The sequence below is a fragment of the Mus pahari genome, chromosome 3 (assembly GCF_900095145.1).
Source record: "Mus pahari chromosome 3, PAHARI_EIJ_v1.1, whole genome shotgun sequence".
In the NCBI taxonomy this organism is placed as follows: Eukaryota; Metazoa; Chordata; class Mammalia; order Rodentia; family Muridae; genus Mus; species Mus pahari.
Genome location: NC_034592.1, coordinates 73,528,810 through 73,553,916, shown reverse-complemented (window position 1 = coordinate 73,553,916; position 25,107 = coordinate 73,528,810). Strand labels below are relative to the sequence as shown.

At 33.0% G+C, this 25,107-nt stretch overlaps 2 protein-coding genes across 2 annotated transcripts; both read left to right on the top strand.

Moving 5' to 3' along the window:
• Window positions 1–5,602: 5,602 nt before the first annotated feature.
• Window positions 5,603–6,490, top strand: LOC110319224 (olfactory receptor 4P4-like). Its single transcript, XM_021194682.1, has one exon. The coding sequence runs from the start codon at window positions 5,603–5,605 to the stop codon at window positions 6,488–6,490; it is 888 nt and encodes a 295-aa protein (XP_021050341.1).
• A 10,118-nt stretch (window positions 6,491–16,608) lies between these two features.
• On the top strand, window positions 16,609–17,630 carry LOC110319195 (olfactory receptor 4P4-like). The gene has a single exon (XM_021194653.1). The coding sequence runs from the start codon at window positions 16,636–16,638 to the stop codon at window positions 17,563–17,565; it is 930 nt and encodes a 309-aa protein (XP_021050312.1). The 5' UTR covers window positions 16,609–16,635; the 3' UTR covers window positions 17,566–17,630.
• The last annotated feature ends 7,477 nt before the right edge of the window (window positions 17,631–25,107 follow it).

The following is a 25,107-nucleotide window of genomic DNA, read 5'->3' as shown; positions in this document are numbered from 1 at the left end:
TCTCTCTCTCTCTCTCTCTCTCTCTCTCTCTCTCTCTCTCCCAAGCAATATAAGAAATAAACTTCTTTATTTCCACAAAATATTTATAGGTATATGGTGATAGGTGATGTGCACAAATGCCCAGTCCCCAGACGGACAAAGGCCATGCCCCTTTGCACTCAGTCCTGAAGCATTTGCTAAATGAGTAACTTAACAGAACTTGTACAGTATCATAGCAACTACAGAGGCAATTATTCCCAGGAAATGTTGTCACAGACATATTGTTTCTCCTGCCCCTTCCTTCTTATTGTAGGGGACTTTTGCCATATTATTTACTGACTCTTCTGTCCAATAATGCTGTCAAGTCATTGAAATTTATACCATGGAAGGAATACAAGAAATAAACTTTTTGAATGGGAGGCAAACTCTGAACCTTACTTCAGATTTGAGTATATATAACAGAATTGAGTTGTAGACCTACTGTTTGAATCTGGAGCTATAGATATGGTCAGAGATATAACTAAAGTGGAATAATTTACTTGTATGATTAAAGCCATTAATCCAGTTCCCAGGACCACACCCATATACACCTATACACAAATAATACACATGGGCAATAAAGTGTATTAACTATGAATAATTAAGTATATTGTATACTAATATAAGTTATGTCGATGAAATGAATTTAATAGATTAAGAAGTAAATATTGCAGATATTAAGAGTTTGGAAATGGAATAAAAATAATTAATTGTACAAAAGCAAGAGAGGAAGTGTAAAAGATATTATTTTTATTTTACTCCAGGTACTTTAATTTATATATGATAAAATGAAATATTTTAAAATCCAAGGTAGCTAAGTTTTGTAAGATTAGTGTATTTCCACTATGAATTAAATTTAATTTATATTTAAAGAAATAGAATTTGTTCAATTTATTTTATCTTCAGTTTAGCAGTTTCATAGTTTTTCCTTGATTTTATTCCTTACTACAGAGTCTTATTATATTATTGTTTACTAAGTATTACTATGAAGAAGTTGTTCCAAACTTCTTTAAGTTCTTAAAAACAAATGGGAAATCTCACACATGCTGCACAAGTGCTCTCAGATAATCCTCTGAGTGTTTAGGCATCCTGATGATGGATTCACCTGGTGAATAGTAATTATTCCAATTTTGAAAGAATTTGCCTTACACATACATTACTTAAAAGGTGATTGTATCCTTACCAGTGCATACAAACACTGTGCCTAGCAGGTTCTATAATGCCTGGTAGACTCCTATACTTATGGCTATTCATATATCTTACTTGGATGAGGAAAATAGTAAGAGCTTATTTATATTATGTAAAATGTTGTGAATGACCACAGAAATTATATAAGATAAAAATATTTTAAAAGTATACAAATGTATATGTCAATATCATTTTTCTTTCCTTGATTACTTTTATTATTTCTCCTATGCTTCAACTATTGGGTAATATTTTTGTTGCACTACAAAATTTATATACTCAAATTCTATAATATATATGTATATATATATATATATATATACATATATATTCTTAAAATCCATAATAGTACAAAACAAACTAAAATGTCATTAGACCAAATAAAAATATTTAAAGACTACTAATACACAATTTACATGAGGTCAGTTTTTACATAGGAACAAAGCAGAAAATGAAGCAAAATAATAAGGACACAGTCTCAGATTTACAAAACAAATATTCAAGCCAATACTTTGATAAATCTCACATTTAATAGATTATTAAAATTATTTATATTCAGAAAAGTTTCTGATTTCAGTTAAATTGCCTAGTGAAGCTGTATATGTATACTGCACTTGGGAGAATCAGGTAAAGAAACAGGTATAAATCCAGATAAAGCTTGACTTTTGAAGCTAGATGTGTTGTTCACAGACTGGGCTCCCAGACTCAAGATGACAAAGAGAAGAGATTACATGCTCACTGGAAATAGCCATAGGATATATTCAGGACCCAAAAAACCTTGTTTGTTGGAAACCACAATGACAAAAATATATACTGAAAAAAATCTTCAATGTATTTGTGAATTACAAAATATCTAGATATTCATTATTCCTTGTAACTCCAGCTTCACCTGATCTTGGCATAATCAGGGCAACTAGATACTTTCTCTCTTCTTTTCAAATGTTTTTGTCTATATAACTGCTTTTTCAGTGACAGAATTTATAAAGACTCATAACTCTTAAAGTCATGAGCATTGATTTTGTTTTGTTGTCTACTAATCTTAAACTGGCTGTCTATGTAGCTGTGAAATTAAAGCTATCTGATAGAGCCCAGTTGGCTCCTTAGAAGCTCTTGCATCCCTTGCTTCTGGAACTTTCTAGTGGCTACGCCCAGTTCCTCATCACCCCACTGCAACACACCTCCACTGCTACACAGCTCAGTTTAATTTTCTGACCCTTTGTAATTCTCTCCTGTCTCCTCCCATACCTGATTCTATCGCTCTTTTCCCTCCCTGTATCCCTCTTTCTCCCAGGTCTTTCCCTCCTTCTATCTTGGGAGATTATTTTGTTCCCCCTTCTAAGTAGGACTGAAGCATCCACATTTTGGTCTTTCTTTTTCTTGGGTTTCATATGGTCTGTAAGATGCTCCAACATACAGCATGGACACATGCTTACTATGGTCATAGCAGCCTTATTTATAATAGCAAGAAGCTGAAAAGGATGTTGAAAATTTCCTTCAACAGAGGGATGGATATAAAAAATATGGTACATATTTTTAATGTGAATGACATTTTAACATTTATTTCTATGTTCCTTGGCAAATCCCAACACTAAATATTCAGCAAAGGAATGTGGAAAAGTTCATTACTGTTCTGTGACAGGTGACCAAAAATATTCAGATACAAATCACAGAACTCATAAGAGACTGTCTTTGTTACCTTTCATGATGTTCTTTGATGATACTCTGAAGATTTTCTTTGTCTCTCTGTCTCTGTCTCCTTGTGTCTCTGTCTCTCTCTCTGTCTCCCTCTCTCTCTCACACACACACACATATACACACACACAATTCCATTTATGTCTCATATCCAGAATCAAGACCCTCACCCCCCCCAAAAAAAAACCCCAATATTCCTTTTAAGATACTCAAGTGTTCTTCATGTTCTTCAGAAAAGGAAATTTCTCTGAAATCCTTGAGGATCTCTGGATCTCAACAATAATATTGCCCTCTGGAGACATTGTGCTTAGAGAGTATCTACTACAAAAGAGAGAAGTGAATTGTGGCTTCAATATTCAAAAGAGGCTTGAGAGTGAAGAGTACAATTGCTGACAGCTGATAATTCTGTGCTGTAACCATCACTTACAGAAAGCCTTTAAGGGAAGAGATAGTCCTACATTCAAATGTAAACATGTTATGATTTCTTTTGTTTGTACTTGGTTCTTATTGTCATTTTAAAATTTGCTATGTATCTGTGAATATTTAGCTTTAAATATATCTATAAATTGGACTTTTGAGATGTTCTCATCAAACTTTGGTAGACTGAGTATGAAGAATGATTAGCTTTCAAGATGAAAGACAACTTACCTACTGAAGAAATACAGCAGTGTAAATCCATAGATCTTCAAATCTTATTTTTCTTAAAGAGTAGTAGAATTTTCCACATGGAAAAGAGAAATGTAATCTTGAAAATGTTTTGAGCTGTTAAGTTTGTCAGGCCTGATTTATAGTCTTCTGTTTTATTTCAGGTGTTCATGTTAAGAAAACTCAGCAAGATGAGCTACGGAGAAGGGTACTTGTGAGATGAGGAGTATTAGACGCTAATCAGAAAATCGTAAGTCATGTGCAGATAATGTTCATACTACTCTCTTGTAAGTATTCAATATTAACTTGTTATTTTTAAGTTGCTAATTCAAGCGTTATCAAAATTTGAATCAATGAACTTTTGAGCCTGTTTATATTTGTAAGTTTCTTTAATTGCTAGATTTTTGTATTTGACTCTCTTTTTGAAACAAATTTTCTCCAGAAATAAAGCATAAATTTCACATATAAATCTGACCTAATTTATTTAAAGAAATGAAATATTTACTATGTTTTGTGAAGGTGCTATTGTATACTTTGCTAGGTTAAGTTCTTATATTTCACTGATTAAATGGGAGACAAAGAATTAGGAAGATATTCTCAAAACATGAGACATTTAAGAATTCTATTGTTAATATAATAAAAAACATCTAAAATTAAAATTTTAAGTCAATATAATACATGATTATTTCTAACGTTCTATCTCTCTATTTAAAGTCTCAAGTAGTCGCAGAGGTCACTTTTACTAAAATTTTAAAATATGGAAAGTAAGGCTTAATACCATAAACATGGATTGCAATGAAGGGTAAGATTTGCATAGAGTTATGGTACCTAAATTATGAGTCAGGTTCATGTAGAACTTCCTTCTGGCTATCATTTAACTTTTGCTAACAGAGACAGAGGGGAAGTATTTGGTTCTTGCCTTTCTCCTGGTCTAATTGCTTGATAATAGAACTTGATAGTGTATTTTCAGAATAGAGAATAACATATGTGGATGTATAGATAAGTTCTGAAACAAATAGAAACTAATATTTTATCTACAAAGCATTTATTTAGATTATATACTATCTTCAAATTTGTTAGCTATACATACACTTGTAGACTTCAAATTATCTGTGAATTACAGGAGTTTTTCCTGAAGTGTTTATACACTGTTAATGAATCTATATTTGCCTAAAGATAATCTTTTATACTAATGTGTAGATGAGAAATGCAAACAATTTTTCTGTCTTTTCAAAATCTCCATAATAAAAAAATTTACTATATTTTTATTTTCTTAATTATCTCCAGAACATAACCCACATAGTATATTTTATTAACTTCAATAAGTGATTCTCATAAACTTTCAACCATATTATTTGATGGACTATTTCTCATCAGTCATATAATTCTCATTTTAAAAATTTTAAAACTCACAAATACTTTCCTTTAGAGAATACTGAGTTTGCTACTCTATTTTATGTCAGAGAGACAGAAAACCCTACTAAGATACATAACTGTTTTGAATAAAATGTGCAACTGAAAGCATAAATAAGATGTATTTTCTATATTATATTAAATTATTTTCCTGTTTCAAAATTTTGAACACAGAGACCCCTTGGTCTTGCAAACTTTATATGACCCAGCACAGGGGAATGACAGAGCCAAGAAGTGGGAGTGGGTGGGTAGGGGAGCAGGGGAATGGGGAGGGTATAGAGAACTTTTGGGATAGCATTTGAAATGTAAATAAAGAAAATATCTAATAAAAAATGGGAAAAAAGTAACACATTTTCTTTTTATTGGAAATTTTTAATGATAATTTACATTTTAACAGATAAAGGATTTTCTTGATATTACTATTAAAATAGATTATTAGGGATAATCAATAAGTAACTATTTGAAACACAAAATCTAATTTCCAAATACCAAGGCAATTTATACTGAAATATAAATTATCAACTGGGATATTTTACAATAGTTTCCAATACTTGTTTATAATGCTTACATAGTTGTGATTACATTGAAAATAATTTATCTAAACCTTTTTTCCATAGATACTTCATTATCTTTGTACAGACTATAGCAAATGGAATGCCAGAGGAACATATCCGAATTTCTTCTCATCGGGCTATCTTCCAAGCAGAACATTGAAGTATTTTGCTTCATGTTCTTCTTATTCTGCTACTTTACTATCTTGTCTTGGAATTTGCTGATTCTTTTCTCAATTAGATGCAGTTCTTTGTTCAACAAACCTATGTACTATTTCCTCAGTCATTTAGCATCTATGGACATTTGCTATACCTCCTGTGTGACACCCAAATTGATTGGGGATCTGCTTGCCGGAAAAAAAATTATCTCTTATACAAACTGCATGCTACAGGTCTTTGTCATGCACTTCTTTGGAATGATTGAAATCTTAATCCTGACAGTCATGGCCTTTGACCGCTGTGTGGCCGTTTGCAAGCCTCTCCACTACATGGTCATCATGAGCAGAAACAGGTGCCATATCTTTATCTGGGCTTCCTGGGTTGGTGGGGTTGCACACTCCTTTCCCCAGATTATGATGCTAGTCTGTTTGCCCTTCTGTGGCCCCAATGAATTAGACCACTACTACTGTGACATTTTCCCTTTGCTGAAAGTTGCTTGCACTGACACCTACATCACTGGTGTCCTCATGGTTGCCAATTCAGGAATGATTGCCTTTGTCATCTTTGTTTTCTTGTTTGGTTCATATGTAGTTATACTGTTCACATTAAGGAATTACTCAGCAGAGGGGAGACGCAAAGCTCTTTCAACCTGTGGGTCCCATATCTCTGTGGTTATTTTATTCTTTGGACCTACCATCTTTGCCTACCTTAGACCTCCTACCACTTTCCCTGAAGACAAAATATTTGCATTGTTTTACACTATCATTGCTCCTATGTTCAACCCCCTCATATATACTCTAAGAAATAAAGAGATAAGACTGCCATAAAGAAGGTTTGGTGTCAGACATCATTTTTAGGAGAAAAACACAATTAATTTGCTTTGCTAATAGAATGTTAAAACACTGTGCAACTATTCAACTGGCTTTATCATCAAGAGGAACAATTAGTGTTTCAACTTTTCCAAATTTTGCTCATTCATAATTAGCAAAACTGAGACTATGAAGAATAATTACTAACAAATATCTTACTTTGCAACCTAGTAAGAAAATGAACATTGAAATTATTCTGGGTTAAAGAAATGATATTTATATTATACAATCATTTTCCATATCAATTTAATGATATTAGCTCCTTGACTTGATTTATTTCATGATGATAAACATTTTTTCAAGCACAATTTAAGAATAGATTGAAACTGTCTTCAGAAGAAGAGTTATAGTAATGAACTTTGTGTTGTAACCAGGTTTGTAAATAGCCTTCATATAATGAGTCACTGAAACAAATCATTGTATGGAAAGTGGAAAAAGAGAGAGAATTTGAGTGATTCTGACACCAAATGTTCATCCTGAATTCACCTGAGAGCTGCCAGCTTGCCCACTAATAAATGTCAGTAGCTTTATGAGTGGTCCCAATTACTGGCACAAATGATGACTTTATGGATGGTTACAGTGTTAAGCACATACAATGGATTTATGAATGGTAACAGGTTTAGGATGAATTTCTGAGCTTGTCTCTTTAAATTTCCTCAGCTTGTAGAAAAACTGATTAGGAAAATATATTTTTTCTTCCTCTCAGTAAAATTTATTTAGTTGAGGAGTAACATCGATGATAACAAGATAACATGTCTGGGAAATTGTAGCATATGCCAGATTGTCTGCATACATTTATGTGAGAAAAGATTCTGTTCTATTCTGATCAAATATTATGGCATCAGGAATTTCTTTTTTCTGTTTTTATAATGTTCAATCTATTAATTAACGCATGAAGCAATGTTATGTATGCATTGCGGTCTTTTGATGCACACAGTTCTCTCCCCTCCCGCTATCCCTCCTGGGAGCCGCCTCCCCTTGTTCTGATTTGTTTTGTTTTGTTTTTAAATAATTTTTATAAAATATGTTTGAAGCATTTTCTTTCTCGTCTCTAACTCTTCCTAGAACTTCCCTGCCTCTCTACCCATCTAACTTCATGTTCTCCCTCATCTTTCTCTCGATTTCTCAAAAAGCAACAAAATAATAAAAAACGAAATGAACAAACAGACAAGTCAAAATACCAAAACAAAATAAAAGGTATACAAAATCCCATGGAATGCATGTTGTGTTGCTAACTTCTCATAGGAATGGGGCCTATCCTGGAGTTAAAATAGTGACACTCCTCTGGGAAAAAAATTCAGATTTTCCCTTTCCCATCAGGTATCAATGAGAAATAGTGTCATTGTTAGTGTAAATTTTGTGGCTTCTTCCACTTTGCCATTATGGGATTTAGTCCAAATTGAACATGTATTGGGGTTGGCTTGGTCTCATACTCTCTGTATATCAGTTCTATTCTTTCTGAATGGTGCTTTTTCATAGCATCATTTACCACCGCTGGCTCTTACAACTTTTCTGTTTCTTCTTCAGCATAGATGCTGAGCCTTAAGGGGAGCAGTTTAATAAATACATTCTATTTAATGCTGAGTGTTCCAAAGTCGCTCATTCTCTGCACATTGTTCAATTGTAGGTCTATTTTAATTGTCATCTACTATAAGAGCAAGCTTCTGTAATGAGGTCTGTGTGATGCACTGATTTACCGATACAGCAATTATGTCATTGAGAGTCATTTTATTATTATTTTTTCTTAGCATAATAATAGTAGTAGCTGGTTCCCTTCTTTTAAACTGTATTTATTTATTTATTTATTTATTTATTTATTTATTTATTATTTTCTTTATTTACTTTTCAAATGCTATCCCGAAAGTTCCCTATACCCCCCGCCCCCTGCTCCCCTACCCACTCACTCCCACTACTTGGCCCTGGCCTTCCCCTGTGCTGGGTCATATAAAGTTTACAAGACCAAGGGGCCTGTCTTCCGAGTGATGGCCGATTAGGCCATCTTCTGCTATATATGCAGCTAGAGATACAAGCTCAGGGGGTACTGGTTAGTTCATATTGTTGTTGCACCTACAGGGTTGCAGCCCCCTACAGCTCCTTGGGTACTTTCTCTAGCTCCTCCATTGTGGGCCCTGTGTTCCATCCAAGAGCTGACTGTGAGCATCCACTTCTGTGTTTGCCAGGCACTGGCATAGCCTCACAAGAGGCCGCTATATCAGGGTCCCTTCAGCAGAATCTTGCTGGCATGTGCATTAGTATCTGGGTTTGTTGCATGTATTCTATTGACATCATTTGTCCCAATTTCCTTGTTCCATTATAGCTAATATTCTGTATATTTTACTTTCTACTTTCATATATTTATGTGCTTGTCTAGGCTCACTCTTTCACACTAAAACCTGTTTTCTTTATTTTAGAGGGAATCACTTACTTGCCTAACAACATAAAGAGATATATACATTTCATGGTTGTTATCCATTTTATATCTATTTTCAAAGTATTCCTAAACCTAGGATCTAAATGTGACCACTTCTTCATAGAATCAGGCAGATTCTATGAAGAATGATTAATTTGTATTAGTGGTGATAACAAACGGATGTAATGTATATACCTATTTGATAACTCTTAAGACCTATCAATATTACTCAAGTGATCATTGCCTAGGGTCAGCTGTCCCCGACCTATATACATTTATTTCACCATTCATTTCGAATCATACTCTCACAAAGGAAACTGCTTATCCCGTTTGTGTTTCTCATGGAAGAGTCCATGGACCTTTTATTTTAAAGTCAGGCTCTTGAACATGTTGGAAATATGCCTCATGTTATTGAGAGCTGCCTAACAAAATGATGCATAGACATTGGGCCCTGCTCTAGGATCATAAACTTGCAAATTTTCTCTGCCTACATCTCAGTGTCTCCCTCACCTAACTTGTACTTCCATTTTGTTTAGTCATAAGAACAATGCAGGTTTCAATACAAATAATATACTGGATATTCCACTCCAGCTTTTATATGTGTGTAATAATCAAAACTAGAATAGGAATTAAGACGGTAGTTGTCATTTTTGCATTATATAACTACATTCTATTTAATTAATTTACAGTACATTTATATATTAGTAGATACACCTGCAAACCAGTTTAAGTAAATTTGTTAGCTAGATAAATTAAAAGCATATACAAAACCTAAAATCCTTCCTCAGAATCTATCATTTTTCCTAATTCATAATTATTTAAACTTTAAACAAACTAACAAACCTGTTTACTTAATTTTTATTCATTAATTTATTCATTTATTATTCTTTTATTTCTTTTCCCATTTTTTGAAAATATAATATTTCTCATAAAATAATCCTGATTAATAATTGGATATATAAAATAATCATTCCTTTTTTCTATAGTACAGCATGTCTCTACTTAATCTCCTGGAAATATGCCCTTTTTAGATTTCAGGTCTTTAATCAGTTTTTCAATATTCTGCTGCTGATTTATTAAAATCTTCCAATGTTACCCTATATATTTCTGAAATTTAAAGTAATAAATTAAAAGCACACTCTCCTCCTATGTATGTTTCCTGGAGACTTACTGGTTCTTTACTACTTTGTCTTCATGATTTATTTCATAGTAAGAAAAATCAAGCTGTGGTTTCTCAACCAAGTAATTGAGAAAATTTTTGCTTTTTAATACAATTTTAACAATTTTCAAGAAGATCTTGGATTTTACTATTCCTATTTTGTGACTTTAAACAAAATAAAGTGGGTTTGGTTTACATCGGGTCACTTCGTTCTATAACTCTCACTCTTTTTTCCCATTTAATGCCCCTTACTATAACAGGTGTTAGTGTGTGTTCATGGAAGGAATATACTTGATATTATATCAATTACTGTAAATGGCCATGTTTAAATTACCATGCCTTGATATTGATGTTTCTTCTTCCCACTGTGTTAACATAGGTAGTTATAGCCTAGGTTAGACTTGAGCTCCCAACCCTTCTACTTCAGTCTCCAACATATTATGCAACAAATATGTTCCACCATGATCAGGAATATTGGTATTCTTTATATTCTAGTCTTTTGATTATCCTAATTTTAGCCTAAATCATAAGGATTATTGATATATGGTATGAGAGATTGTATAAGGAATAAATAAACAAAAGTATGTGTATGGACATAGTGTGCATGTGTGTGTTTGTGTGTGTGTGTGTGTGTGTGTGTGTGTGTGTGTGTGTTACATGTATGACAATGATAAAGAAAAGAGGCTACCAACTTGAGAGTGAGGGAGAAAAGGGAGGAATTTAAGGGCGACTGTCTTAGAATAGCTGAAATGATGAAAAGGAGGGTGGAAAATGAAAAAGTTCCATTTCAATTAAATTAATATTTTAATAAAGTATTCCATTAACTGTATTTAATAATGAGTGAAGGAATACATTAGAAGATGGTACATTAAATGAGAAAAGAAAACATAGTTTCAAAGATTCATTAATTATAGTTTCTAACACCCTTCAAAATAACAAAGGAAACAATTTACATTTTTCTTCTGAAATTCTACTATCAACAGAAAAAATAATCCCAGTGATGTAAAAGTTAAAAGTATTATCTTCTCTTAGAAAACTGTAGAAAAAAAGAGACGGTATGTCTTATAAAAGTTCTAAATTCAAATTTGTTTTCACCAAAAATCTTGTGTGACTTTGTGAGGGAATCCAGCCATTGACATCCAGAGGCTGCTAAGTGGCTGGGATGTCTACATCAAGCAACGTCATGTGTGGCTGGGTGATTATTTATAACCCTCATCTGGTGCTAGCTTCAGCTTTTTTGCTTACTTGGTCCTACAGAAAATTCTTCTGGTGAGTTTATAATTTGGCAGTTAAACCAAGCTCTTCTGAAAGGGAAAGTCAACATACAGAATTAAGGACAAATAGTTACTTTAGATTCTATATTAATTTCTAAAATACACAGTAATTTTCTGTTTCTTACATAAAGTAATTTTAGTCATAGAAATAGATGTTATGATTTGACTAATTTGGATCTATAACTCTTTCCACTTATTTCAAAATTCTTTCTTTCTATAAGAACATGACCCTTACTTTTGTGACTGTTCCATGAGTGACAGGTGTTAGTTGTCTTAAAAAAGAGGCAAGATATTTTCCTATAAGCATCTACTAGATGAGAGAGAGAGAGAGAGAGAGAGAGAGAGAGAAATACAGGAAAAATTTTAAAGTGTTGCAAAGTGTGTAGAAAAGAATTAAAATATCAGTGTAGAAATCCAGGAAAAAAGTGTAAAGGAAGTGAAATAATGAACTCATAGAGGGGGAAACGAGATGCTAGCATAAATTTTCCCTTCCCATCACCGTCTCTGTGCATACTCTATGCTTTTTGCCTCTACTATTTAGAATGCAATGTAAGTAAATATTGAATAGAGGTAACTGCTTTGGAGATGAAACTTATTTTGAGATCAATTCAAATTGTCCATAGAGATAAAATGTGACATGTCAGAGACGCAGGAGGGAACAGGAGGTAAATGATGCCTATTTATGTCAAAAAAAAAATCACATGAGTGGAAATATCACTAGATTGTTCAGTAGATCAATGGAGTATTGATTATGCAAAAAGTTATTTACAACCTACCAAGAAACACAAATTGAAACATGAAATACATTCTGGTAAGAAGTACTTTCTCACTCCCTACTCCTCAGATGGAGTCAAAGAGAAAAACATACAGACAAAAATCAAACTCACATGAAAAAAGAGTTAACTATAGTCAACCCCTTCCCGCAAAAAGAGCAAGTCAAATTGAAGCACCTGACTATTTATTTAGTTGCCCTTTTTCTTGAGTTAAACTGTGTTGATGTTTATGTAGATTATTGAATAATTAAAATTAAACTAAATTAAATATTTGAAATGATTTATTTTACACATTCAAGAAATATTTAAAAATTAATGTTTGGCCAGTATGGAAGGAGCTCGATAAAAATGAGAAGACTGGACATAATTAATTTGATCACCTTCACAGGATGAAGTTACTCCATGAACTTATCTAACACATGAGAGTTAATTATTTCAAATTAGCTAATGATTAAAATGTTACTTATTAGTGTATTTACCAGTACTACTATCATCAGAGGAAATCTATTACTGGACAAAAATCACACAGAGCATTGGGTAGTAGCTGGGATTCAAAATGTAATATAAGAAATTTTCTTAGGGTTTCTTGGGAGCATGTAAGTCACATCTTTTTAAAAAGGATTAAGTTCATGAAAATCAAATGCAGATGGATATTAATATTTATAAAGATTTAAAATGAAATGTTTGGGGCTATTGTACCTCTGTTTTATGGAGTAATAATTTTATTGTATTGCATTGCTCTAGAAGTTTTATTTGCATTGCTTTAAATATCACTCCTTTATATTTAGATATAAAGTCATAGATAATCATTATATTCATTACTTAGTATATTCTTTAGTAAAATGGGTTTATTAAGATTTCTTAGTGCTATTACATTTAAAGTATTAATTACTTTAGGGAACTTAGGAACAAGGAGAATGGGAGGATTGAATATCACGGTAAGAATATACCTGCTGATACTTCTAGGAAAATAGCTTACCAAGGTCACATAATTTAATCATGCTAAGACTAAAATAAGCCCTGATTATTTCACTTTCATATGTTTAGAGTTTGTCTGAAACTTAATTTGGCAATGATTGGGAGAACAAGCATACATTCTTAGCGAAAATATTGTTAGACATTTATTTAAAATATGTCACTATTATACACATTAAACTAAAAGTAAATCAAGAGAGTAGAAAACTTCATTAGAAAATATGTCACAATTTTTGTTTCCAATTCTGCTCATGCAGAATGTCCACTGTAGCTGCTCTAATGACTGTGAGGCTTGAGGCTGAAGAATCCATGGCTTTTTACACAGGAAAATGACCCTTAGTTTTTTTATTCATAAATATATGGAATGTAATTGACTGAGGAACACATCTAGTTTGCAATTTTACTGTCTGGATATTTCTTCCTTTTAGTTAGGTACATATAAAAGCTCAATTTTGCACATACTAGTAATTTGAGACTGCCTTGATACACTAAAAGTTATAATTCTGGTGGCAAAAATAAGATAATGTTGAAAGAGGTGAGAAAGTTCATGTTTAAGTTCATTTTATGGCATTGAATGTCTTCAGTTTTTGTAATACCTTTGGCTCCAGACCTAGAAAATTCTAATTTCAAAGTTCTGACACATTGCATGATACTGCTTTCGGTTCCTTTACTTGGTCATGAAGACTCAATTAATTTTTACATTTCTCAATCTACAAGGATTCTCAGATGTATATCAAAGTAAATTGAACATGTTGACATACTTGGTAATTTTTTAAAAAATTTTTCTCCTCCATCTTTATATTTAAACTTAAGACACAGGGGAGGAATTATTTGATCTATATTTGAGTGTTGAAGGAAATGAACTGAGATCACACTTTATGTGTGATCACACTAAAATTCATTGCTGAGTTAAGTACAGAAGTCAATCATCGTTTCAATTCTAGACACTCAATGGAAGTTAATATAAAGAAAAAATGAATTAGCAAATAAAGAAAAGTTGGTAAAGAAGCAGAATAAAGTCTCAGCTGTACCTATGTGGAAAAGGATAGCCAGAGATTTAAATCTACTTTGAAACTGGAATTATAATTTTAGGCCATATTTAGTAAAATATATTTTTAATTTTTTTATCAATAAGAAAGAATGACCATTTAGTTTTTATCAAGTATTGTTTAACAACTCAATTTCTCTGTAACTCATGTTAAATGTGAACTAAAGTATAATTTTGTTTTTTGGAAATTTTTATCTCTGTACACCTCTCCAAAATAATGCTGCTGTTAGATTCCTATGGACAAAAATTACTTTGAGGGAACACGACTTCAAAAGTAGCAAATAATTCCTTATATCTCAGTAAAAACTGTGTTAACAATAGATATTAATTGTTTGGTTATAATGTAATTATAAATCTTGAAATTATATTGTAGAAATAAATTCTTTAACACTGGTTTTCATTTTTAATGTGGAAGTTAACATGGATAATGTAATTCATAACAAAGAAATTAGAAGGGAATTTAACAAATGAGTAGCTAAGTAATGATAATTTAAAAATTATTAGAATATACAATATATTTTAGTAATGACCATAGCTTTACTGTTATTTGAATTCAAATTTAGTCTGTCAGAATTGATTTATTATTCTGTTCTTCTTCCAGCAGGACTGGGAAAGGTAGGGAATTAGAAGTACTCCCAACCTCTAGTCCCATTTCTTGATTTTCATGAATCAAATCCATTTGGGCTGTCATCTTATTCTTGATGGATAAAATTAAAAATATATGATTGATTCTCTCTGTGATCTTTAATGAAAATACTTTGGTTTAGAGATAAAATATTTAACTAGGGAATCTCTTCCCTTCTTACCTAAGTTATGTTTGATAATAAAATGTCAATTTTTTCAAAGAAGCCACATTCACTGAATTCTTGGAAAATTTATTCTGTACCACCAAAGTTTAAATTACAATTCAGTCCATACAAATCTCTGAATATGAAGTCACTGGACATTTATTGATCTATATGTTAATCACTCCTACTGTGCAATTATTTCTAGGTAGATAGTCACATCATATGTGGCAGATAAACTTAATTAATAAAAGAGATTAAGTATTATAGAAATATCCATTCAGTAACATAATTTGAATATATAACTTGAAGGTCAGATATGTTCCAATAAAAACAATTTTACATAACTTGTTCTATAAAATAAACAATACCAAGATTCCTTATACATTTTCACAAGCAGCATAAATTGAATAAAACAGAAATTAAAAGTGGAGCCCTTCATTTAATATATATTTATAATAGAAAATATATTTATATTTTATGTAAATATTATTTAATATATGTGTTATGAATATATAGGTAAAACCTGTATCATTGCATGTATATGATTTCAGGACTGATAACTTGGTTTTGGGTAAACAAATAAAGATATCACTCATGAGGAGGATATTTCTTTTGCTCTTAGCACTACTTAGTGGGCTATAATTCTTGTTTTTGTGGTACAGGTGAATTTCTCATTTCTGTGTTAACATGTCTACTATACCTTCACAGGTCTTGTGAAGGAAGACATATTATTGTATAAGGATTTTAGCAAGGGGTGGATCTTGGCATGGTTGGAGGGTAAAACTGAAGGGTGGAAATGATATATGTATATTTGAATTAAAAATTTAAAAAACAAAATTATACAAGTGAATTTTTATTCCACTATTCTTAGATTTAATAACTACCATGTTGCATGAATAATTAAGTATATAGTTTTAATGAAGTACCTAAAAAATAAATATGCTTTAATTACAAAATATTAAAATTATAATGCAAAAATCACAGATAATAAAAGAGAAAATTTGGAAAATTATTAATAGTTTTTGATGTGTAATTTTTATTGAGTTCATGCCTGTGTGTCTTTATGTTGGAATAAGATTTATAGAGCAGGAGTTTCTTGTAGGCAACCTCACATGGGTGTCAAGAGCCAAACTTAATTCCTCTCTAAGGTCCTTAGTCATTCTTAACACTGAATGATGCCTACAGCCCTCTGGACAATTACTCAAATGAGTTTTATGGACTTGTTACTTAGACTGCTTATTTTCCAGTTTGCATACACACCTATGTATATAAATTGTGTTCAATTTCATTTTATTATCTATATGCTTAAATTAAACTATATATATCCCATGAGTCAAAGTTTGACCTACTGTTTAAGACTACACTTTAATTGTGCTTTGAATTATACTTCTATTTTTAACGGTCTTGGAGTCTGTTTAGATCTCAAACTCATCATTTACAAGAACTTAATTGCATATTCACAATGTTCAGTAACTAGCCATAATTCTAACCCAGTCTTTTTTTATTTGATTACTCAATTTAATTTTATTTATGTGAAAACTAACATAAGATCAATAGGGTTATCTCTCAAACACAAGCTGATGTCAGTGTTAATTATTAACAATCTCCATATTAATGTCCCTCACTAATCTATCTGTCTTTCAGGGATCTTTCATGTTCTTCTATTTTACTGAAATATGGGAAATGTTACTGTGTTTATTCTCTTGGGACTTTCTGACAATCAAAACATTGAAATCCTCTGCTTTATATTATTTCTATTTTGCTACATTGCTATTTGGATGGGCAATGTTCTCATAATGGTTTCTATCACATGCACTCAGCTCTTTGACCAACCCATGTATTTCTTTCTCCATTACTTATCACTTTGTGATCTTTGCTACACATCCACAGTGACTCCCAAACTCCTGACTGACTTACTGGCAGAAAAAAAGATTATTTCCTATAATAACTGCATGATACAACTCTTTGTTCTTCATTTCCTTGGTGCCATCGAGATCTTCATACTCACAGCAATGGCCTATGACCGCTATGTTGCCATCTGCAGGCCCCTGCACTACACTCTCATTATGAGCAGACAGAGATGCAATGAAATCCTTGCAGCTTGTTGCACTGGGGGATTTGTGCACTCAGCCAGTCAGTCCTTTCTCATTGCTTTTTTGTCCTTTTGTCATCACAATGAGATAGATCACTACTTCTGTGATGTATATCCTTTATTGAAATTGGCTTGCACTGATACACATAGAATTGGCCTCTTCGTTATTTTTGATTCTGGCCTAATTGCTTTGGTGACATTTGTAGTTTTAATGGTATCTTATTTTCTGATAGCATACACCATTAGTGTTTACCCTGCAGAGAGTCGTTCCAAAGCTCTTTCAACATGTAGTTCACATATAACCATTGTGGTCCTGTTTTTTGTGCCTGTTCTCTTCATTTACATCAGACCAAATATAACATTTCCAGAAGACAAAGTGTTTGCTCTTTTCTACACCATCATAGCTCCCATGTTCAACCCTCTGATCTACACACTGAGAAACCTGGAGATGAAACGTGCAATTAAAAAATTGTTGTATCATCAAATACCTTCATACAAGAAACAAATTCCATGAAAGGCATGAAAATGTATATATATGAATATCAAGTCATTCTATAACTGTCTTGTTCTTTTCTTCACTTATTATTTCCTTGAGGCTTTTTTCTCTCATCAACTATACATTCTAGAAAACTTTAAAAAATTAACTTACAAGGTTTCTTGGGTTATGTATAGTGATCATCCTTGTTGTCCCTGTTTCTCTAAAATCAGTGTTTAGTTGGTTTTCTTAGTAGAGACACGGGGCTCCAAATGTACAGGCCTGACTGATTGCATAATGTTATTTTATTCAATAACATAAATAATATGTTCTTTTTTAAAAGCATAAATTTTATAATTAAGAATGAAATAACTAAATATCACATGTCAGGAACATTGAAGGTTCAGGAAGTCATTGAAGCTTCATGTTGAAACAAACCAAAGTCATCGTGCATGTGTGCAGAGGGTTTTTAATCCAGCAACATGGCTACTCTGACTGGAATGTAGACATGTCCTTTATACACACCTTTAGTCTCAAGCATGAAGTCTAATTGAGAGATAAATAAACATAAAAATCATAAAATGAGCTGACAGAATAGATATGCCCATTTTCAGCTAAGAGAGGTTACTCAGGAGAGTGCAGTGAGGGACAGTGTAGTTGAGTTAAAGTCCATTCATTCAGTTGAGTTAATGCAGCTGAGTTGCAGGTCAGCAGAGGCAACTGAAGCCGGAGAATAAGGAGATAGAGGATTAGAACAAGTTGTTAGTGTTCATCTGAGGCCAACCAAAGCGATTCAGTGAGAAGCTGAAGGAAGTCAGATTTGAATCAGCTAGCTGACAGAGGAGTTTGAGCTAGAACAGCTCAATTGAACCAGCCAGCCAGAGTTCAGAAAGAACTAGGAAAGGTAAGCATATTCAGAAATAAATCTCAGAGTTTGTAAACAATGAAGGCCTAGATTGTATGATGGCTAGTAGCTTCCAGGACTAGGCCTACCTTACCTGACAGAGGCAGTAAGCCACTGAGGAGACAATTACTTCAGCCAAACAACAGTTATTCTCACACATGTTAGTTTTCTAGGGGCAAACTTGAAAACTACTGTGGAATAAATTTTTGACCTAAATGAAAAAGATAAGTTCCCCCCCTTTTTTTTTCTTATCATTTTGAGAGCTCAAAATGAAGACAACAATATGTATGTTTTCTATTGCATTAGTCTTCTTGGCTTACAAAGGGTGACATTCTAATTGTGTATTCACATGGCCTTTTCTCTCCAAAGATTCCCATGATTTTGTGAATTAAAATATGGCTATAATAAAATATAATAAAATATGGCTATAATAATTAATTAAATATTTAATATGGCTATAAAAATATGGCTATAATATGACAGTATACACTGTCAGATTTTGTTGAGCTTAAAATAAATATCTCTTTGTCGCTTCTATCTTCAAATGAATATTTTTCAAGAATGAATGTTAAAGATTCACCATATGAGTTTGGAGTAAATACAGTTTTGGCAATTGTAGTATTAATGAGTGATTGGTATACGTATTTACTTTCATGTGACCTTCACTGTTAGATAACATGATCAAACTCAACACTACATGAGATAATTGATAATTAATAAGGTTTTCCTCATCCCCATGCATTGTTCTGCCAATATGAACATTGTTGGGAGAAAAAGCAAACCTATAGACAGAATGATTGTTTCTCTCAGAACAAATTCTGCTCCTTCTGTTCTGAATGAGTTCTAGTATATTCAACCTGCAATAAAAGAGGTCAGTATTCCCATTAAAAACTGTAACATGTTGGACATTCAACATTGTTGTGATATAATACTTTACAAGAATGTTCTACTAAAACAATTCCTGCTATATCACTTGTGTATTTTGTAGGATTTTTAAATGTGTAAAATTATCAATTAGTGAGTAGTTTTGAAACAATATATTTTGTGAAAGCTATGAATTGATAGACATTTGAAAATATAAATACAATTAGCCAATAGTATTCAGAGTTTTCTAATGTAATATAAGAATTTAAACAGACATTTAAAATAAAATACTAGCTAAAAGGACAAAATAATATTTGTGTGTCAAAAAATTTTAAGTAAGGGCTGGAGAGATGGCTCAGAGGTTAAGACCACTGACTGCTCTTCCAGAGGTCCTGATTTCAATTCCGAGCAACCACATGGTGGCTCACAACAATCTGTAGTGGAATCTGAGGTCCTCTTCTGGTGTGTCTGTAGACAGCAACAGTGTACACATATACATATATAAATAAATCCCAAAATGTTTTAAGTAACATTAATAAAGTACATAAAATATAAATCAATAAATAAAATATATACTGTCTGCATTTAAAACATTAACATTCTTAATATTAGAGAATGATAGAAAACTGCTTATGCTAGTTATGGGTCATGTGAAAAAATAACCATAAACAAGTTCAACCATAACATTCAAATGAATATAGTTTAAAATTAAAGAATATAATTTATATGCACAAATAAATATTGTGATTCAAAATATTGGAAAACTTTACAGGAATCTTGGCAAATTGAAGACATGTTTATTGTACAGAAGGCATTTTCTTTCCAACTGAGTTATTGATGCAATACCAACTACAAACACATTTTCTGGGCATATTGTACAATACAAGAAATATCAGATTGTGTTTAAGGCATGATTATCTTGAAGAAATAAATATTTTGAGAATTCAATACATGAATATTTTATTTTCATTATTTCACATTGTCCCTTTCCCCCCTCTAATCCCTCATTTACTCTCCCTGTCTCAATGTGAAGCTCATGGCCTCTTCTACAATTAGTATTATGCAACATTTAAGGTTCCTGTTCTTCTTATCTTTTATTTATTTATTTATTTATTTATTTATTTATTTACACTCCATATTTTATTCCCCTCCCACTTCACTCTTATGTACATGTAGTAGTAAATATAATTATTCAACTCTTTCAATCACCAATATTTGAGATTTAATGGGACAACATCTGCATCATATCTAGAAGACATTTATTACCAGGAGTCCTCATCTTTTAGCTCTTACAGTCTTTTCATTTCTCTTCTGTTTGTTTTCTGATACTAGATGTCACAGTCCCCAAAATACATCAGTTGAGGATCGACCTATGCACAAAATGGTAAGAATATTAAAGGAGATACGAAATATTCTGAATGCAACAGAAAAAGACATTAAAGTTCAGAGAAGGAGGGGGAAGGGATTTTCATCTTCCCTCATCCCTACTCACACAAGGCAGCAAAACAGGGCAGCAATTATGTAGAAGTAGAGAAGTATATACTAGATCTTGCTTGGTTCACTAACTCAGTGATTAACATGGGGAAAACCATATGGTCAAGCCCCAGAACCCATGCTGCAGAATAGGTATCTCCATATGTATATACATGCCAGACCACATTAAACACTTGACATTTACCCAGCAGATTTGAATTCCAGGCACAGTGGAACACATGTCCCCAAACCCAGGCTGACCTTCAAGTTCTGTGCTAAGATTTTCTCCAGAGCCATGGTAGGCCATTAATCCAAGGCTCCAGAGGACTTTGACCAGGTAGATATCCTAAGTCTTCAGACTACAGCTCCCCTGTGTGGTATTATCACTTTTAATATTGAACAGATTCCCTAATTATACCATTTTTTATAATTAATTCATTTATTATAGAATGTTATATATAAACTTAAAAATTTCAATCTAAGAGTTTAGTTGTTAGTTCTTAGATAAAGTTTTAAATAAACATTTATATCAACTTGAATGTTGAATGTTTAACAATTCAAAAAACAAAAATAATAACAGCGTTTAATACATTTCTTCTGAAGGACTGGGATGAAGAATGAAGGGATGAAGGAAGAAGGGATGAAGATAGACTGTGTGAAGAAGGATGTTGCCTTAGTGATTCTATGTTTGATTTTTTATCATTTTTATTAGATATTTTCTTCATTTACATTTCAAATGTTATCCCGAAAGTCCCCTATACCCACCCCCTGCCCTGCTCCCCAACCCACCTACTCCTGCTTCCTGGACCTGGCATTTCACTGTACTGGGGCATATGAACTTCACAAAACCAAGGGTCTCTCCTCCCATTGGTGGCTGACTAGGCCATCCTCTGCTACATATGCAACTAGAGACACAGTTCTGTGGGGTACTGGTTAGTTCATATTGTTGATCTTCCTATACAGTGGCTGACCCCTTTAGCTCCTTCATTACTTTCTCTAGCTCCTTCTTTAGGGGACCTGTGTTCCATCCAATAGATGACAGTGAGCATCCACTTCTATATTTGGGAGGCACTGGCATAGTCTCACAAGAGAGCTATATCAGGGACCTGTCAGCAAAATCATGCTGGCATATGCAATAGTGTCTGGGTTTGGTGATTGTATATGGGATGGATCTCCAGGTGGGGCAGTCTCTGGATGGTCCTGCTGTCTAAGCTCCAACCTTTGTCTCTGAAACTCCTTCTATGGGTATTTTGTTCCCCATTCTAGGAAGGAACGAAGAATCAACATTTTAGACTTCCTTCTTTTTGAGTTTCATGTGTTTTACAAATTGTATCTTGGGTAGTTTAAGTTTCTGGGCTAATATCCACTTATCAGTGAGAGCATATCATGTGTGTTCTTTTGTGACTGGGTTACCTCCCTCATGATGATATCTTCCAGATCCATCCATTTGTCTAAGAATTTCATAAATTCATTGTTTGTAATGTCTGAGTATTACTCCATTGTGTAAATGTACCATATTTTCTGTATCCATTCCTCTGCTGAGGGACATCTGGGTTCTTTCCAGCTTCTGGCTATTATAAATAAGGCTGCTATGAAGATAGTGGTGCATGTATCCTTATTACAAGTTGGAAAATCTTTTGAGTATATGCCCAGGAGAGGTATTGCTAGATCTTCCTGTAGTACTATGTCCAATTTTCTGAGGAACTGCCAGACTGATTTCCACAGTGGTTTTACCAGCTTGCAATCACACCAACAATGGAGGAGTGTTCCTCTTTCTCCACATCTAGCCTGCTCTCACGTGAATTTTTGATTTTAGCCATTCTGACTGGTGTGAGGTGGAATATTTGTGGTTAGCATGTAGAAGAAAGCATATTAATCCATTCTTATCTCCTTGTACAGAGCTCAAGTCTAAGTGGATCAAAGACCTCCACATAAAACCAGAGACTCTGAAACTTAGAGAGGAGAAAGTGGGGAAAAGCCTTGAAGATATGGGCACAGGCAAAAAAACTCCTTAACAGAACAGCAATGGCTTGTGCTGTAAGATCGAGAATCAACAAATAGGACCTCATAAAATTACAAAGCTTCTGTAAGGCAAAAGACACTGTCAATAAGACAAAAAGGCCACTAACAGATTGGGAAAGGATCTTTAACAATCCTAAATCAGATAGGGGAATAATATCCAATATATAAGGAACTCAAGAAGATGGACTCCAGAAAATCAAATAATCCTATTAAAAAATGGGGTACAGAGCTAAACAAGGAAGTCTCAACTGAGGAATACAGAATGGCTGAGAAGCACCTGAAAAAATGTTCAACATCCTTAATCATCAGGGAAATGCAAATTATCCCATGTTTTAAGCTAAACTCTGTAACATGGCTGAGGCTTCTCCAGTCTTAGGGTTCAGTTTCTCCCCTACAAACCCTAGTTCAGAACTTGCTCACAGAGATCTAGCTCCTGTTTCTCTTCTAGGAATAAAACACAGACCTGGTTGTTAACCCAGAAAACTCATTAGATTTGGAGTAGTGCAATACAAACTTTACTCCTACCGTTTGAACAACTATTTTTATTTTGGTTCAAACCAAACTCACAGAAATTGCTCATATTTCCCTGCATCAAAATTTCTTAGGTCATGTAATTTGACACTCAGAAGGCTTTAGTATCTCTTTGAAATTTGTGTCAACTGAGTTTGAAGTTTACTAGTATGAAGTGCAGGTCTGAGAGGAATTAAATCACTTAAAGTTGCACATTTGCCCAATGTTCTTTTGGGATATACCTCAGGCCTCATAAAAAAGTAAGAGGATACCTTGAGATGTATTCTCCCAGGTAATGCACTTAACACATCTTGGAATTTAACCAGAGAATTTATAACTATATTTACCACCTCTAAAAACACTGTGGGTATATGTCTTAAAGACAGAAACATGAAAATTCTTCTCTCAAATAACAGTGATGGTTTTGTCTTAGGAAAGTATGTTTTCTCTTAGAAAGGAGCAGGGAAGTCCTAGACCCAGAACACTTTTTGCCTGATGTACTACCTGGTATGTAACATAGTCATCCTGATTGAAGTGATAGCTACACAAAAGTAAGAAGTTGGATTGCCTACACTTGTATAGTATAAATCATGTAAGTGTGTGCATATCCATTTTATAATTCCTCTTTCTTTCACTATTTTGGAAGTATTTTATCTGCTACTTTTCAAATAAGGGTATTAATAAAGCCTATTGTTTGATTTATGAACTGTTAATTTATACAGAAAAATGAAGATATATAAGAAAAAGTAAATAAAATTAATGGAATATGTTAGAACACAAATTCATTTTTCATTTTCTACCTTCCTTGTAAGATAAATACATAGTGAATGATGAAGAAAATTGAAAAATGTCAAGATGTGAATTTCCTGGAGAAAGAGGATTAGGAACATCTTGAGAATCCCAGTTGATGTATAGATAACAGAGTGAAAAGGAAGTTAAAAACTAAATTACGATTAAATTAATGGAGACTCAAAGTTGTCTGTGAGACAATAATCCAAAGTTTTGTAGTAATTTTGTTAATTTAGCTTTACTCTAAAAATTATTTTTATTAATTCTTTGAGATTTTCATACATTGTTTCTTGGACATACGTTCCCCTCAACTCATTTATGTACCACCTTCTCAACCTTTGAATCTTGTTCCACCCAACTTTGAGATTGCTACTTCTATTTGACTGTTTTCTTCTTTCCCCTGCAAGTTCCATATGTGTTGCTCAGCTAGTCATGAGATTTGAGTCTGCTCTGGTACATATTCATAGCACAAGGGGTAAGTAACATCCTTAAAACAGAATATCCGACTCTCTTCTCTTAGAAGCCACCAAATGTTAATAGCTTGACAGCTAGTGGTTGGATTTTATACCCACTGTCCACTCTTCTTGCTGGGATTTTTTTCTAGTTAGTGCTTGTACAAGTCTTGGACATTTTTCTCCAATCAGTGTGAATTCTTCTGTCCCACTGTCAGGTTGTATCTGGAAAATATTGTTTCTTAGACATTATCTATCACCTTTTACATTTTTTTTCCTGTTCCTTATTGGCAAAGATCCCTGATCATTAGAGCGAGGTGTAAGGCTAAGCTCTCTGCAGCCCTCAACAACTATCACTTGTGGGTCTCTGTGTTGATTCCCATCCTCTGTAAGGAAAAGTTTCTCTAATGAGGGTTTATATCATCCTCTGATATAAACATATGATCAATAACTTTGATTTAATGAGTTTTAATAAACAATTAAAAAGAAAGAAAGAAAGAAAGAAAGAAAGAAAGAAAGAAAGAAAGAAAGAAAGAAAGGAAGGAAGGAAGGAAGGAAGAAAGAAAG